The 18383-nt window shown below is 31.9% G+C and overlaps 1 protein-coding gene across 2 annotated transcripts in view; it reads left to right on the forward strand.

Annotated features, from left to right (window-relative positions):
• Positions 1-18383, forward strand: part of Cad74A (cadherin 74A) — a 98243-nt gene that overhangs the window by 63749 nt on the left and 16111 nt on the right. For both annotated transcript variants that reach the window (XM_076512038.1, XM_076512039.1), the window contains 8 exons: positions 824-946; positions 1660-1849; positions 3361-3587; positions 4148-4351; positions 11888-11998; positions 12906-13026; positions 16501-16758; positions 17945-18057. In XM_076512038.1, coding sequence (XP_076368153.1) covers positions 824-946; positions 1660-1849; positions 3361-3587; positions 4148-4351; positions 11888-11998; positions 12906-13026; positions 16501-16758; positions 17945-18057 — 1347 coding nt within the window. The remainder of the gene's footprint in view (positions 1-823; positions 947-1659; positions 1850-3360; positions 3588-4147; positions 4352-11887; positions 11999-12905; positions 13027-16500; positions 16759-17944; positions 18058-18383) is intronic.

The raw sequence follows: 18383 nt of genomic DNA on the forward strand, positions 1-18383 counted from the left end.
TTTACTTGAAATTAGTAAGATTATATCTTGGTTACATATGCATTAGACATCGTTTTCATTTCAGGCCTGTTTAAAAAATCTAAATGGGCCAAAACATAAACAACTTCAAAATATATATTTTAGTTTGAATGTGATCATATTTACAACAATCAAGATGAAAATTGGCACAAATATACCTAATAATGTGACCAACACATTGTGATACAAAAGAAATTCCATTTGCCAATTTTTAGTTGTTGTAATGGGTTAGAAATCACAAAAATATAAATTTGGGGGTTTTGCTCAATTACTTATCTCTGTTTTGACTTATTTATGTGGAAATTGGTACGAAGATATTTTTCTACAGTTTTCACAAGTTGGCGAACAAAAGTAGTGGACTTGTCCATTTTTAGTAATTATAGGGGTCCAAATAACTCAATGTATAATTTTAGTAATTTTTTGGCAATTACTTTGCTGTATTTTGTCCAGTTTGTATGGTATTTGGTACAAAGATACCTTTTTGCAAGCCCTAAGGAGTGATATAAAGAGGTTTGTATATTTTTGTTTTACATGATTTTTTATGCCAAAATTGGCCAGATATTAGGATTGCTTGGTAAAGATGTGTTGCACCTGCCTGAGAATGTTGGCCTCTTTAATTTGATTGTTTTTTAGTCCCATTTAAACTTTGTTTTAATTTTCTCGCAAAAACAAAGCTATTGTGGTTTATTAGAAATGTGCAGTATGAAATACAGTATCAGTCATTAATCTGAAATAGATGCTTTTGTAGAATACCTAGTGTAGATGATCAAAAGTAATAATTACTATAAATTTTCTGATGCTGCAGGGAAACATTCAAGTGAGAGAAGGGATAGAGCTTGACAGAGAAAATCAATCTGTATATAACCTTCAGGTAACTGCTACAGATAATCCAGAAGAAGGATCCAACCAAAGAAGGACTTCTGTCTTGGTACCAAATGTTTTTATTTTTAATAATGCACGTATTTGACAAGTTACCATAGAGTTTACCTCATAAACAAAGTAATTCAAGTAACAGGTACAAGCATATGCAGCTTTTATGGAAACTTGTTTATTGCATAACATCCAGAAGCATATGAATGGTGAAAAATTAAAAAGTTTTAGGAGTTAAATATTTGTGATGCCTCATATATATCAAAATTATACAATAGTATTTACACTGTATTTAGACATGTCAACTGTTCTTTAGCAATCCAACAACAACAAATGATGTAAACTTGAAATAATGATTTGCATTTCTATAGATTTTTATTCAGATTGCTGTAAGTTATAAGCTGGTTAAGTCAGAAATCACTGTTACAAACAACTGCACCTGTTATTGTATTGCATCTTAATTCTTGTGAAATTAAAATATTTCAACTATAAAAAGAGAGAATTTTAAGTTCATGTAATTTACTCTGTGATGGAAGGTTGACAGTTTTTCTATACAAGCATGGTTATTAAAACCAACAAGTACATTAAAGACAATGTCTGTCTTATAATATCCAACATTGGTGACATTTCAGTCTTCATATTAAAGCTTTTTCTTTTGTGGCCTCAGCATAAAGTCTAAATACTTTGTGTCAAATGTAAAATTAACTACTGTACCAATTCCCTCAAACTTACTGTAAACAAATTATAGAAGTATTATTTGCTTTACTACAGGTGATCATTAATCTTGTGGATGAGAATGACAATCCTCCTATGTTTAGTCAACTTGTGTACACAACAGTAGTACCAGAAAATGTACCAACAGACTTTAGTGTTGCTACAGTTCAGGCCAAGGATCCAGATCTTGGGAAAAATGGAGAAGTGACATATTCCATAGTGAAAGACTCTCCAATGACCACAGCTAGTAAGTTTCACAGTTTTTGTTTGTGAATGGTGGAGTAGTGTTGCTAAGAGCACAATACAGAGTAATTCACAATGTTTTTATGGTAATTTTAACTTATACATGAACACAGTAACTTTATCTATAAAAGTTAGGGATTTTGAGTCTAATGAGCAATGATTTGTATCAGGTGGAATAAAAGAGACAAGACACAATGTTGATGTCAAAAGAAAAGTAAAATAAAATGAAATTCTTTGCCACAAAAACACAAAAAAGGCAAAATTACAAAAGGAACTGATCATCTAGTGGTGAAAAAAGAAAATTAATTGAACAGATAATACACTAGCTTTAATTTGAACTAAAACTTAAATTGTCAGCACAGGAATCAGAAAATGCATGAATACAGGACTTTTACCACTGTCTTTACTTGGTATGAATTGAAGCTTAATCTTGTCTGCCCGCCTCGAAGGTCAGAATCAGTTTCATGTAAAAGCACCAAAATTACATTGACAATACACATTCTTCTTGCAGTTGATCAACCACAAGGATTTAGAAGTATTCCTGTTCCATTTAGCAGCCACAAAACAAATCAAGATGAGCACAATGTAATCATTCAATGGAATAGCAGACAAGTTATTTGACATTTAAGCCATAAAAGTAACATCTAGAGCTGTGTTATGTAAATTCAGGATCACTAGTGTATTATTGTCTAATCTTTGTTCTCTAATACATTACATTCTACACGATTAAATCAATGTAAAAGTATGGAAAGAAGTGAACTTTTACTATCAACCCTAGAATAATCAGTGGATTGAGGGATATCTTTGAATTTTTATACACATTTTTCAAACCAACTAACACACCAAATTTTTTATGTGTGTATGGCTTTGTTAGTTACAGGATTTTAAATAATGAGCTACTTAATGTGTAAGAAAAACAACAACCCATAAATATTGGATTTTTTTATTACTTACTATGGGGATACCCTGTGTATTCTACATAGAAAATAAGTGGCTTTTTTCAGTTTATGTGGTCAATTCTTTACACTTAATGTTTGAACATAGAAAAACTTAAAAATTAGTTAATAGTAAACAGGATAGTAAACAGCATAAAAACAAACCAATAATTTGAGGGTTAAGTAAATTTCTTTGTGTACCAAATATATTTTTCTTAAATTCATAGAAAATACATATATTTAGATAACATTACAAGCACGATTGATTGAGAATACTTTTCAATGGTGTTTTCTTAGTTGACAAACATTAAAACTTAGTGTGTGATGTTTAAGAAAAACTAATAAGGTCGTAGTGAATCATGATATAAGTGTTTCACATCTTTTAAGTGCTAAAAAGAGAATTTTTATTCTTTGTTTCTTAAATGACTTGAAAAATATATCCAGAAAAAGATACTTGGATTTTGAGAACTGAAACATTTTGTTACTTAAATAATGTAGCCTTTGTTAAAAAAATGTATTGTGTTTTATAACATTTATATTTATATTTATAAAAGTTATTGATTGTCTCTGGTATATTCAGGATATTTTTCAATAAACTCTGACACTGGAACAGTTAAAGTCACTGAGCCCCTTGCTGGGAAAGGCCGCTCAGAACCATACACTCTTGTTATCAGAGCAACTGATAAGGGCAATCCTCCTCAATATTCTGATGTTAACTTGCTGGTGGTTGTGGGTGATGTGTCTACTAATGATGGAGTTCCACAATTTATTAAGCCTGCAGCTGGTGAAGTGGCTTATGTTTATGAGGTTAGTTTTTGCATGTTTTTATTGTAGAAAATTTTGAATATATGTGTGAGAGAGATTTTGTGATATGTTGTATTATAAGTGAATAAGTTTAGTGAGCAAAGACTGAAAATATATATGTAAAAAATGGCTCGTTTGGGTTGAAAATATTTTACGTAGGGGAGTGAACAACGTTTTGACCTTCTTCGGTCATTGTCAGAAGGTCAACATTGTTCACTCCTCTACGTAAAATATTTTCTCAACCCAAACGAGCTGTTTTTTATATATATATATTTTTTTCTCTACAAATGAGTTTTCTTGACATCACTGAAAGACTGAAAATCATTTGTTATATGCTTTCATTAAGTAGATTAAATCCTTAAAGTAATTATTTATTGCTTCATAAAAAATCTGGAGATACAAAAAAAGTTCAAGAATAGCTTTAAAGGTTTGAAACATTTAATTAATTTGTCCACCTAGTGTAAGATTAGTTTTTACAGTCACTTACTAAATACTTAATTTGTCTATTTAATGTAAAGTTCTTGTGATTCTCACATTGCTTAAGAGTTTTAATTGTTTTTCAGAATGCTACAGTGGGGACCTCAGTGTTTAAGGTTGTTGCTATTGACCCTGATAATCCTAGTACAAGTAATGGAAAAGTAGCCTATAAGTTTCTAGATGAACAGCAAAATAGAGAGGATGGAGAGTTTGAATTTCTGTTGGATGCAGCTACAGGAATCATAACTACTAGAAGACCTCTGGACAGAGAAACAAAAGAGAACTTCACTGTTAGTTTTTTTCCTGGGATTATAATATTTCATATGAATTGCTTTATTGATAAATTTCTAAAAAAGTTAAAAGATGTAAAAACTAATTACTACATAAATTTAAAAATAAATGTAACTTTAAAAAATAAAAAAAGGAAAATTAATTAGTTTTAGAACACTTTTTCATCCAAAAATATATAACTTTAATACAGAATTTACAACAATTAGTCTGTTGAGCCTACAATGATATTTAACAAAAAGCAAGTAGAAATAGATATTAGTAATATCTTATTTATTGTTTGTAGACACAAGAAAATAATCGTTATTACTAATCCAAATCTGTTAAGTAAAGCTATGGAGTATTATTTATGCTTTTTTGGAATTTATTTTTCCCAACCCATTCTTAACTACAGTGAGCTAATCACCACTGTTGTTAATTATTATTGTATGCTTCACATTAACCTGTCAGTAAAAATTAACAACGAAAGCTTCTTGCAAGGTGCATCAGTGTGAGTCTATCCTATTTCTACTTCTAAGCTTTCCATTCCCTTAAAACTTAATGTTTCTTAACTTGTTTTCAGAAATTCTTAGATACAGCATTAAGTGATATAACACAAGTCCATTTATAAGTTATTATAAATTGTTTATTTAAACTTTATTTTCCTACATGTTTCTTAAAGAGTAAAACACAAGGAAAAATTGAAGTCAATTTCTTCAAAGAACAATATATTAAGGTAAATTTCTACAATCTTAGATTCCATGTGCAAAGAAAAAATACCTGAAATACACTGACAATATATTTATAAATGCAAAGACATCATACTTCAAGCATGAACTATCTAAAAAAAAATAATTATTAAAAAAGAAGTTAAGAAATATCATAAAAGGAAGTAAGTAACAAAAGCTTCAAAAGACGAATAAAATAAGTTTGTAAGTGCACATTGTTTGTATATCATTGTGAAAAATTCATTGAAGTTATCACCTATGCTGGTAACTTTCAAATAATGAGAAGATGAGTTTATTAAATTATTTTAAGGTAATTATCATTTCGATGATCACCAGAGTTATGTATGTCAAAAAAAAATTGAAATCCCTAAACAAAAATGATATTACTGTATTTTGGAATTAGGAAACTGCAAAAATTAGGTAATATCACATATTCTCTTAGCTAAAACTGCTGAAACAAACTCTTGTGCAATGTGTGGTGGTGTCTTTTATGTAGCCTAGATTTTCTTTTGAATCTGACATACTTCTGTCTCATGTTTCTTTCTCATGACCAAAAGGATTTTGCCAGCTGTTCCCACTGTCTACCTTTGTCTATTTTATGCTCCTGCTGTTTTGAATCTAATTAAGCCTTTTTTGTATATTTGAGGCTGAGTTTCTCTAGTATGTTTCTTTCCATTGCTTTGTAATTTATTCTCTGCTTCGTACTTTTTTCTTCTTCCTTTGTTGCCTCAAAGGATTAGACATAACTTTTGTTGTATTACTTTTCTTCAACTCTTAAATTCTCTTATTTTCAGACTTCGGGAGGGGATATCATATTCTCTTTTTTTGTTTCTCTGTCTTAGGTTTACGTTTTCTCACCTTAGTGTTACACCTTCCATCTTTTTCTGTTATTTTTCTTCCTTTCACTTTTCTGTGGTTATCCACCTTTCCCATGAGGGTTTTTTTTAGTGGATGCTTATTCATTTATCTTCCCTACAATGTCATGCTTGTCTTTCTTGGTCTTATCACTTCATATGAGGTTGAGCTATTGCTGGAATTTGTTACTTAAATGATTTTGCCTCCCTCATATTTCAAATGCTTTCATCTGGTTTCTTTCATCTGCCAGTGTGAATTTACTGGAGTGCTTGTTTCTCTAGAGTGACATCTTAGGTCTGCATACCAATGTTATTCTTTATTTTTGCTGGTTTACCATCTCTCCTTTGCTTCTCCTTTGGTCTCTTGTTATTCTGCTTCCTCTCCCTATTAACACTTCCCTTTCCTCTGTTTCTGTTTGTTCTTCCACAGCTCGTTGGTTTCAGTGCAGTCAGTCTTGGTGATAACCACCCTATACTTTTTGAGTTAAGAGCTCAGTTAGTTAAGTTTAAAAATTTGTTGGCGCTTGTGTAATGTTCAGTGTTTAAAATAAATCATGATTATTTAAAAAAACAATGATTGATTGTTTAATATACAGTTCTAAAAATAAGTTTGTTTCCAGTCTCAAAAGTACGATAAAATACCAATAACTTACTGTAGTAGATTAAAACCTGTGAAAAAACCTTGATGAGACTGGAAAACATTAGCAGTTGAATCATTTTCTTATGATAGTTCCTGTATGTCTAGTGATGATCCACAGAGCCAGCTCCACAGTTGTCTCCTTTATTAGTTTAGTTTATGGACTTTTGCCCTTTGTTTTTTCCTCTCCTCATTCATTGTATCCTGCTTTCTTTACTCTGAAAGATAATGTTTCTTGTCCATATCACCTAGTTCCTCCTCCTTTTTCAGGATTTTGTTATTGTCTTTCCATTGTTCCCAAAGGGTCTGTGGATAGGCATCTGGTGTCAGATATTTCATGTCTCAGTCAGTTTTTTTTCATCTCCCCCTCAATTTACTTCAAGGGCTTTTCTCACCTTACAGTGGTCTTTTGCTGCCAATATTGGGATGGCCAAGGTGGGCATCTTTGCTTATTTTTTCACTTTGTTCAATCCCAGTAAACATCCTACAACCATACTCTTCTCCTCCATTAGTAGGCAGTGCATCTGGGTGGTTGGTCAACCTGGAGAAGTTGCACCACACACCCACTCAGTATCTCATTCATTTGGGTATTTTTCAGTTAGCATTTCTACAGGACCCAGCAGTTAGTTTCCCATACCATCAAGATGGCTGGTATTGGTATTGAAACTTTAACTAAAATAAAGTACAAAACAATGCTTTTACCTTCTTAGGCCATCTTCAGGTTAACAAGATGACCTAAGAAGGTCAAAACATTGTTCTGTACTTTATTTTAATTCAAGTTTCAATATGCATAACAGCCATCTCGAGAATATATTTTTACTTCAAGTAGGTTTCTTGTAACCACGAATTTTCCATGCCATATCCTTTCCTCCTTTCACTGCGCTAGAAATTCTCTCTTTTAAGGCCTTGGGCTTTCATGGAATTTATCTCCTTAGGGTATGTTCATTTGAATGTTTCCAATGAATTTTCCCCAATTATTAAATCCTTGCTCAGGTTTCTTTGTCCTCTACCATTCTTCTTCTTTACTCAGAGACTTTACCTAGTGTCTCAAAAATCTCAGTACTACATTAGGAGTTCTTTTCCAGGTTTTCATCAGTTTCCATATGTATCCTTGATTAGATTGGGCATGATCAACTCTCAGGTGATTTCTGGTCAGGGTTCCATGACTATTTCGCCTTCATATCAAACTTATTGCTTTTCTTGGTATCTCAAAATTTGAATAATTTTCTTATGATGGTTTCTGTATGGCTAGTGATGATCCATAGAGCCAACTCTACATTTGTTTCCTATATCATTCACCAAGTACACCCATTTTACTCTTAGTGTTTCCACATTCTTAACTTTTTTTTTGTGTGGTCCCATTTTATACATATACATCTCATTACTTGTTATATTCTAGGTCCCTCCATTTTTTTTGCATATAGTCTCTTGGGCCCTAATATGATACTACATGTGAAATGGTTTCTCGATCCTTTGTTGTTTTAGTAGCTGTGTTCATGTTTGGTCCCTCCACTTGCAGTTTTTTTTATCACTCATTTTGACACCACACTTCCCCTTTCTGGTATGTTGTTCACTTGGCTGTCAGCTATACCTGTGTGTACATTCAGTCACGTCTTTCCCAACTTGTTTCTTTGTGCTTATTATCATTATATTAATATTCTCCGTTGTGTGCTTTCCCTCATTCCTTAAGTTCCATGTTGAGTCCTTCATATGGCTCTGTGGTGTCCAGCTCTGTCATGGTTTCTTCTAGTGAACTTTATCCAGTCCTCTCTTTATGTGTCTCTTTCATGATCCCTACTCTCCCTGCTGTGTTACTCCCTCTCTTATCTGGCCCAGCATGGCCAGGTGGTTAAGGCACTTGACTCGTAATCTGAGAGTCATGGGTTCAAATCCCATCGTATCAAACATGCTTGCCCTTTTAGATATGAGGGTGTTATAATGTGACGGTCAATCCCACTATTAATTGGTAAAAATGTAACCCAAGAGTTGGTGGTGGGTGGTGATGACTAGCTGCCTTCCCTCTAGTCTTACACTGCAAAATTAGGAATGGCTAGTGCAGATAACCCTTGTATAGCTTTAGGCAAAATTCAAAACAAACCAAACCCTCTCATAACTAGTGATACCAACAATCTGTCTTTATGCATAGATTTTGTCCAGTCCTGTATGTAATATTCCAGACTTTCTTTATGTGTAGCCTACCTTCTTTATTGTTTCATTCATTTGTCCTCATTTTTTGTCTTTAAATTGAAATGATGTATATTCCATTATTGGTCTCTGCTTTGTGGCTTCTCCCCTTTCTAGCTTTGTCCTCCATCTTTCAGAATTTTTCACATAATTGTTTGATCAAAGCTTATCACTTTCAATCATTGCTGGCTACAGGATGGCAATATTGAGTACCTTCCAATTTTCCCATTCTTTTCTTGTCTTCTCTTTCTTCATCCTTCATGTTCTGCTGTCCTTCCTGATTGGGGCCTGAATTTTGTTCTCCATGTTCTTACCCTTCTTTGCTTTGACTCTTTGGCTTTTTGCTCATTGTTCCATCTTACACCTAAACCATATTTCATGCTACTTTTTGCTTGTGGCTATAGGAAATCTTATGTATATACCATAGATTTTTCCTGTCTTCTTTTCCTTCATTCATATATTATCCTTTGCCCTGATTGTGAATTTCGTTTCAAAATGTGTGGCATGTGGTTTTATTCTTGAATAGATTTTGATCATTTTATCTGTCTTATACATAAGATTCACTTTATTTGAACTGCACTTTCTCTTTTCGAGATTCTATCTCCCATCTCTATTCCTTAAACTCCTCTTCTGCCTTAGATTTTTCTCATATTACTCTCATGGATTGGTTTTGGCAGTTTATCTATCTAGCCTATATTTTTTGGTGTGTGGATTCTCATTGTGCTTTTGGGTTACCTCTCTCCGAATATGATATCTTTCTCTCTTACTGGCTGCTCACTTCTGTATTCCATTGAAGGTGATCAGGCAGACTAGTTTGTGGACTACCCTGTTTACATTTGTTGTACATTACTTTCACCATCTGGCTGTTTCTTATTCATTGTAATATAGACTTCTTACCATTGTAGTTCTCCATACATCTTACTGGTTTTGACTGGGTATGTTTATTTTCTTTCTTAACTTTAAAGGAGCCCTACCCAATGTTTCAGGATCTCACTGTGTGGTGTGCAGTGCCTGTCAGGGTATACTTGTATTTTAATCTGCACCATGTAACTGTTAGGACTCGTACTGCTTGTTGATGAGTTGGGATGTTCCACAAGACCATTAGATGTTTTCTTGTGGAATATTCTTTGCTAAACAAGACCTAATCCATACTTTACCTTTTCATGGACTATCTTGAGTAAAGTAGTTTTGAGATTCACCATTCGTTGCACCATTTGAAGATGTTGCATTTTTCTGAGCTTTTACACACTTTCTTTGAGCAGAATACAAGAATAATTGCCACTTGCCAGTTCCTTGCCACAGGTGTGGTGAATCATGGAGGTTTTCTCCTCAGTGTTACTATTCAATTTAGTTGAAAGTTGGGTGGTATTGTTCTGTTGATGTAGATATCATGAACCCTTCTTTAGAACAGATGACAAATTCATAATGATGCTTTAGATTTTGTTCTGAAGATGATCCACTAAGTACTGTTCATCCCTCTAGTTGGTTTCCCCTTATCTTACTGCTGCTTGATTGTTGGTTTCTAGTTGGTTTGGTATTGGATGGGTGCAGGACTTGCCAACATGAATCCTCATTTGTGCAGTTAGTAGGAACCCTCCTCCAACCAGGGACCTGATAAAATATACCTGACACTGTTTGGTTTTGGACTAGAGTTGACTCGTTTTATATGGCTTCCACATCTTACCATTGCCTAATTGTCAAGTTCCCTTATAGCCCAGTGTTACATATGTGCAGAGTCAGCACTCATGAGTGTTACCCAGGACAGCTGAAGGAAAGTTCTTTCCTTTATGCTTTTTGGTATGGAGGTGAAGGTGGTTGGAACCTTCCTTCTACTGAAAAACAGATGTAACATACCCAATACTGACCGTTCTAGGATATGCCTACATTAAAACAAAAATTAGACCCAACCTATCAAAGTTGGTCAGTGCCCTTAGTAAAAAGGAACATTGAGAATGTGTGTTTGGAAGACAGACTTCTTCAAGTATTCAAAGAAGTAGTAAACTTGTACATGCTATTTTGAAACATTTTGGAATATTTGAGAACACAAACTTACAGGATCTAAATAAAACTTGTAATGGAACTAGCTTCAGTATAGGTTCAAGCAATGTTAACTATCAATATCCCAGCTAGGTCAATGATATTGTCACCCATGGAGTTTTATATGGATTTCTATATGAAATGAAAGAGCATAATGTTTGTATATCCTAAAAACTACACCAATTAATATTGTATTTAAATAAACATTTTTTGTTATAAACTTGACAAAACAAAAATGCCAAATTTAATGACATTACTCAGGTTATGTGAGTGGATTCATCTTGCCTGTAAATTGATATTTTAATAGAAATTTGTTTTAGTTATATTCATTTTATGTTGAACTTTATCAAATATCTAGGTTTAGGTTAATATCATGTTAATCAATATGAAAATGATAATTATTTAACACTGATATGAGATTGTGATTAGAGATAAATGTTTTTAAGAGAATAACTAACCACAATGTGAGTATTGTATAATTACTATATTTTATTACTTCAGATCATTTGTTGCATATCACATTGTATTAATCATGGTTTATCTTTACTTTTATTCTTACAGCTTGACTTTGTTACTCTTACAGAAACTAAGTTTTAGTTAATATGTTTTTAAATTTGTGATGATTAAATAACATAAATTTGTCTTCATTAAGGTACATATTTTATTTTAATTTAAAGTTAGTCGCATTATGTTAATTATCATATGTCTATTTAGGAGTTATAATTAGTGTTTACAGATATTTCTACAAGATTAGAGAATCTAGTGAATAGTTTTAAAACATAATTAAAAATATTTGTGTTTATCTCTGTTATTATTATTAATTAAACATCACATTCTAAAGTTTTATTAAGTGAAAATAATGCTAGAAAATCTCAGTTTAAAAAAAAAGATTTAAAATAGTTTCTTAAAATGATTATTGCAAAATGTAGTTTATAATTTAAAACAAAAACTGAAAAAAAGAAAGACTTTGAAATGTTATTTTATCTTCTCTTTTCATTGTATCATATATGTTAACATTAAAATATATTAATGTTTAAATCAAATAAAAAATTGTTTTATTGAGATTGCTGAAAGTTATGGTTAGAAGATCATAATTAACATATAGCATTCTTATTTCAGATGATTGTAGTGGCTCATGATCTAGGATTTCCCCCTCAAGAGGCTCACAGAGTATTGAGGATTTTTATTTTGGATGTAGACGATAATGATCCCCATTTCAACCGACCCGTGGTAAATTCAGTTTTGTTACATCTACAGGTTTTTAGATATTTTGAAAACAAAAAGTTAAAAGTCATGATGTACACAGGCATATTATATGAAAATAAGATTATGCAATATTAATGTTAATTGTATGAATCTCAGAACTTGAAAACATGAAAATATTTTGCCTGGTTATTGAAGAGTTATATATACATTATATTTTCCAGAATTTGTGGTGTATACTAGAGGGGTTTAGACATTTTCAACAGCAGGTTTTAGAAAAAAATTATCTTCATACTTAAAGTTATTTTAATGAACACTTTTATTTTCAACCTCTTTTTCATTATTATCGCTTTGTCAGGGCTTATGCATTTATACTTGTCATAAGACATTAGTGTTAGACTTCATGTATTTTTAAACACTACATTGTTTATCAAGAATTAGAAGAGTGTACAATAATGTTATTGCCACTACTATATGTTTGTTATATCCATTGTCAATGACACATTTTGCTCAATCCAGAGATCTTGTGGCTGGTTGGGATACAACAAACACAGCAGTTATTGGAACACTGTTTATTTAAGATATTTGATACATTAACAGTTATTATGTTGTGTACACCTTGTGGTAAGGACTAGATAAAGAATGTAGTACTTAAAATCTAATAGGCCTAATACTAGTGTCTTATGACATGTATAAATGTAATCATTTCTCATCAGCTTGTAAAAGGTATATACTCTATAACGATTATTATATTTAAAGGCTTGTAAATTATATATGTTTACTAAATGTGCAATAAATAACTGCTTTTAAGTCATAAAAACGTCTATACAGCAATCTTGTAGGGCATAATTGTTAAAAAGGGAATAAATTTTAGGTTTTTCTTTTTAATTTAACTACTGATATGCAGATATTCTTCAAAATTTTCTCATTTCAGAATTCAGAACCTGTGGAAATGAAGATAAAAGAAGAAGTTCCTCTTGACACAGTGGTTGGATCAGTAAAGGCATTAGATGAGGATGTTGGGCGAAATGCTATTATTTACTACTATTTTTCTTGTAAGTTGAGCTGTGATTCTTTCAGGTTTTAGAATTTTGAACACATCCAAAGAGTAACTAGACTGAATTTGTGTTTCTGTTTATCTTCACATGAGTTGACTTATCAATTTTAATAAGTTTGTATGAAATCAACTTTGAAAACTGTTTGAAAGGTATATTTTGTGTGGCATAATATCTTAGATTATAAAGTTAGTTCAAATGTAGTAGAATGTTTTAAATGGAAGATAAAATATGGATGGATGGAAGGAAAGAGGTTAATTAGTTTTGTAAATATATACTAAGTAAAGGTGGGATTGGATGCAGTTATTCTAGTGGCCAAATTTCATACTACTAATGAGAAATAAAAGTTGGGTGCTATAGTTCTGTTTTACATTAATGTCAAATCCCTTGTTGCCTTACTTTTAATTTCTCAAAAATTCAAATGAAGTCATGTAATAGAGGTTGAAGTTTATTTACTTTTGACAATCAAGTGATCATCCAGTTCCTTTATAATAACATAAATCTTGGTTGAAGATTCATATCTCAGCCTTGGTAGGTAAGTCTCATTTACACATAACTGTGAAACTGTTATTGTCTTTTAAGTGCTTAATATTTTTCTTATTTTTTTTATCGACCTTGATTGTTATTGCTACTCTCCCATAGCTTAGAAGTAAATCTGAAAGCTTACTGCTTTTTTTTTTTTTTTAAATCAGGTTTCACTGCTTAAAATAATATGGAAAGTAAATTAGTTTTTGTAATTAACATACAAAACAATCTTGTTAATCTTTTTTAATGAACTTTTCACCATGACTTACCACGGTGACATTTCCAGTAATTATTTGGACAGCATGATCAGTTACCTTCATGGGAGCTTCTGATTCTCTTATCAATATTGTTGATTAATCAATCAATGACTGTGAGATTGGATTTTTGATAAGTCTTTCGTTTTTTTCAGTACTGATGAATAGGTTGGCTTTAAATTAGGTGGTTTTATTTACTTTTTATTTACCTTTGTGTTTATGTGCTAATACAATTAATTGTCTGTTTACTTTAATGTAGCATGTTTGTTCTGTTTGAAATGTTGTATCTGTATTATTTTATGATCTTGACAGTATGAACTGCATTCTTAGCTTTCCTTAAAAGTGTTCTCTTTTAAATTTTGTAAGCATTTTGTGGAAATTGTTTTCTTTTTGTGCTGAATGGTACTGAGAAAACCAGTATAAGTTTAAGTAAATTTTCTTTGAGAAAGTTCAACTCTATTACTATCTAAAAATATTATTGTCCCCACTGCATAAAGAATATGATACAATAATATTGTTATCAGGTAGATCAAAGGTTTGGTTAATTATAAACCTGATGAGCTAGCAGCTTAGGTCCCATATTGCTTTCAAATTTTTTATTAACTCTTCTAGACACAGATATGTTAACTATATTAATTCTGATATGGTACATTGCCTCTGTTCATGTGTATAGCTATTCTCATTCAGTGCTACTTCTATACCCAAAAAGTCTTTTGCATGCCACAAGCCTTGAACTTCCACATACCCCACAGTCAATGTGGTTCAATTCAGTCTCACGTGTAAATCATGTGACAACCCTCCATCAATAGGAATGTGACACATTCTACAAAGTAGTTACTTCCATGAATTATTATTTTGCAACAGTTAGTTCTTTCTGTTGTATTTTGCCATGACAAACTTACCTTTGTTGACTAATTTGGTTTGTTTGTTTTTTTACTCTTGCAGATTTCGTACAGTATTTTCTAACATACACCTCCTTTCTGAGGTGCTCCACCAATCCCCAAAGGAGTTTTTAAAGGGATAAAATTTCCCTCTTTTCTCCAACCTTGCCAATGTTGTCTTATTCAGTCCTATCTCTTAACACATGGTTTTTTGCTGTTTGAATTTTATTGGAAAACATGTTGTATTTTCACAGGCTCATCTACCATCTTGTTATATTCCTGACTTCATAAAAGCTCCTTTTTCCCATCAATTGGATTTTAGAGATTTTTTAGAGTCTTTGGATTCACATCTAGTCTGTAATATCTGGCAACTTCCCATTTTCCTGGGATCCAACATCTGTCATCCATTGGAGAAAACTTTGATCAGGCATATGGCTTCCACCTCATGTTTATCTCCCACCATCTTCATTGGGTTAACTGTTTCTTTCTCATCTGGGTACCACCCTCCAACAGTTACATATATATATTGGGGGCATGTTGAATTTCAGATTTGGATCTCTCTCAATGATGAGTTGATATTGTTGACATTTTATACATAGTTTGTTACCCCTACAAGTTATCCCTTTTTGGAAGACCATGTAACTGTCCTTTCTAATGCAAAATATTCATGCATAAAGACATATTCACGTAGGAGGTTTATAATTTACAACATGGGAATATTCTTTCTACATTATGGCATTGGGAAACATAGCACAACAGATAAGTTTGGGACACCAGAACCATTCATGAAGAGACCTGCAAGAAATTGTACTTGAACCATGATTAAAAACAAGTGTTGTAACAAATAAGAATCCTCAAACACAAAGATCAGTGGCAAAAATAGTACATGTGTCCCAGCAATTTTACACAGCACAGTCAAGCAAGTAACATCAACATAAGTTGCTTCAACAGCATATCTGTTCAGCTGTCACTTTTCTCAAACAACTAGAGAAATAAATGCAAGTTTATGATATTCTATATGAATGCATACCTGTCCTTATGCCTAGTGGATTTCTCTGCATTCAGACTATTGAAATTGATGCTAAAAATTATTGTTTTCACACACTACATTGATTATGGAAAACAATTAGGAAGGAATGGTGTGCTTTGGACCAGATAGCTTTATGACCAAGCCTTTTTTTTCAATGAAAACTGCACTGTGGGAGTATTTTCAAGATGTGTGGTTGAGAGAGAGCATGACAGGGTGTGGTGACATGAACTATAGCAGTGTAGTAAGGCACTGAAATGGGCACTGGAAAACTATTATCCTTGAGTAATAGATGGATCATGCAAAGTTTACAGAGGAAGACAGTATGTATACTTTTGGATATGATAGTCTTACAACAGAGCATTTTGCATTGGAAATTATGGTGAAAGACTATTGTCAGACAGATTATGACTAGGCATGGCAACAAGAATTATTAAAATTTGGTGAGGGTCCAAAATCGTTTTAAATACAGAATGCCTAACTTTTGTTCAATTTGTATTTAATATGAGTGCATACTTTTAACTTTTTTATATTGTTTTTCAGTTTCTAGTAAAGTGGCAGTGAGAACTTGAATTTTCTCTAATGTTTACTGATTTGAATGAAGAATTAATGCCATTTTATTCTCACATTTATGGAATATGTAATAAATATATTACCAATATATATATAATCTGTATCATGTTGCACTACACATTCTAACCCTTTTGTGGCACATCATTTTTACCTTTATTTGGTAGTGATCTGATTTATAAAATGTCTGCATACCTTATTCAGCTGTTTTTTGCAGATGGGCATGAAAATCAAGCATTTGGAATCAGAACAATAGCTAACAACACTGGAGAAATATTCACCAAGAAAAGAATAGATAGAGAAGAAAAAGATCAATACAGTTTGACTGTTAAAGTTGGGAAAGCTTCACCATCCTCTGTTCAGCACATTTCTAAGCCTTATGACCCAAATGATCTTACAGAGATTCAAATATATATAAACATAATTGACATTGATGATAATTCTCCAGTATTCAAAAAAGCTAACAATGTTCTTGGTGAGTTCTTAAACAATATCATTTTTGGTAGCTTTTATTCTACGACATATTGTTTTTTATTATTAATTTTTCATTTTATTGTAATGCATGCTCTGTTAACATTTTTATGGGATAGTACTATATTTGTTGGGGTAGAAAAAGTAAATTGATAAAGTTCTTGCTTGAGAGGATACAACCCTTGAAAATTCCAGACATACCAAGTGTAGAAGGAAATATAAAAGCAGGTACATAGAATGATTTGAGACTGCACTTAGATGTTTGTTTGAATTATTCATAAATCGTATTGTCTTTTTGATCAAGAATAGCACTTAAATAAAATATTCTAAGAGTATTATAAACAGTTTAACACTAACAGTAGTGTTAACCCTCTTGCAGCAGTGTGCTATGGAGCCTATACCATGACATGCTCATAAGTTCATATTGTGCTTTAGAATCTGCACCATGTACTAATCGTTTTTCTCGTGTATTCTTACACTGATGTATTTGCTTTGGCCATGCATATAATGCATTTCAGGAGATCTAGATCACAAAGTTTTTAGATTATATGTGTTGTAGATAATGTAACAAAAGTCATGAGGCTACCGTGCTTTTGGCAAATCAGTATGATTGCACAAACATTTTGAGATAAATCCTAAAGCTTCTTGACATTTAATTCTTTTAACTTTTATATCTAATATTACTGTTTAGCCATGATAAACTTAGAAAAAATAAATCAACTGTTTTCACTTGTACGACAAATTTCCTTTTCTTTTATCCAAAATAAACCAAGCAATGAATGTCTAAGAAGCTCTAAGTTTTGTCACACAAAAGTTGTGGATACTGGGTACTTGTAAATTGTAGATCTTGTTTTCGTATATAAAGAAGAATAGAATAGTAGATGTGAGGAATATGCCTAGATATGTTGTTTAAATGATTTTTGAACATTTCAAAAAGATGAATGAAACAAAAGGTTGTACTATGAAATTATAAACAGCTTATTATAGTGGATTTGAAAGTATGTAACATAAACACATTTACCAAAAAAAAAAATTCCTTAAGGGTAAAAATGGTGATATTGCAATGAATTGTTAACCTGTTAAGAGTATTTTATCTTTTAGTAGGTTGTTACTTTGATTAGGTTTGTTGTTGATCAATTTGATGTGAACAAAAAACTCTTATTTTATACATTTTTATTATTTTTCAAAAGGTATTCGAGTCAACACTGAAGTGGATACTCAGCTGCTGACCCTGTCTGCTACTGACCCAGATATCACTTCAGGGTTGATAACTTACAGTATAACCAATACTACATTCTACAGAGTAAGTTAATATCATTTTCTTTGTATAATTAAAAATAACATTCACTTCATTAACCAGTCATATTCTAAAGAATGTTAAAATCTATGTACTGCATGTAAATGAGTATTTGATATAGACATTGCCTTTTCATTAAGTATATAAAATAAATCATCAGATGTAGGAAGTAAACCAAAATTTGGAAAAATATTTTCTCTTGAGTAAGTAATCAGTTGTGGATGAATTATAAAGAAACCTGTTTCTACAAATTTACATTAATGTGTTGAAAGATTAATTTATGTATTTGTCATATGCCTTAGTCTGAATGTATGTGTTACGGAAATATGTTT

This window comes from Tachypleus tridentatus, chromosome 7 (assembly GCF_004210375.1).
Source record: "Tachypleus tridentatus isolate NWPU-2018 chromosome 7, ASM421037v1, whole genome shotgun sequence".
Lineage (NCBI taxonomy): Eukaryota > Metazoa > Arthropoda > Merostomata > Xiphosura > Limulidae > Tachypleus > Tachypleus tridentatus.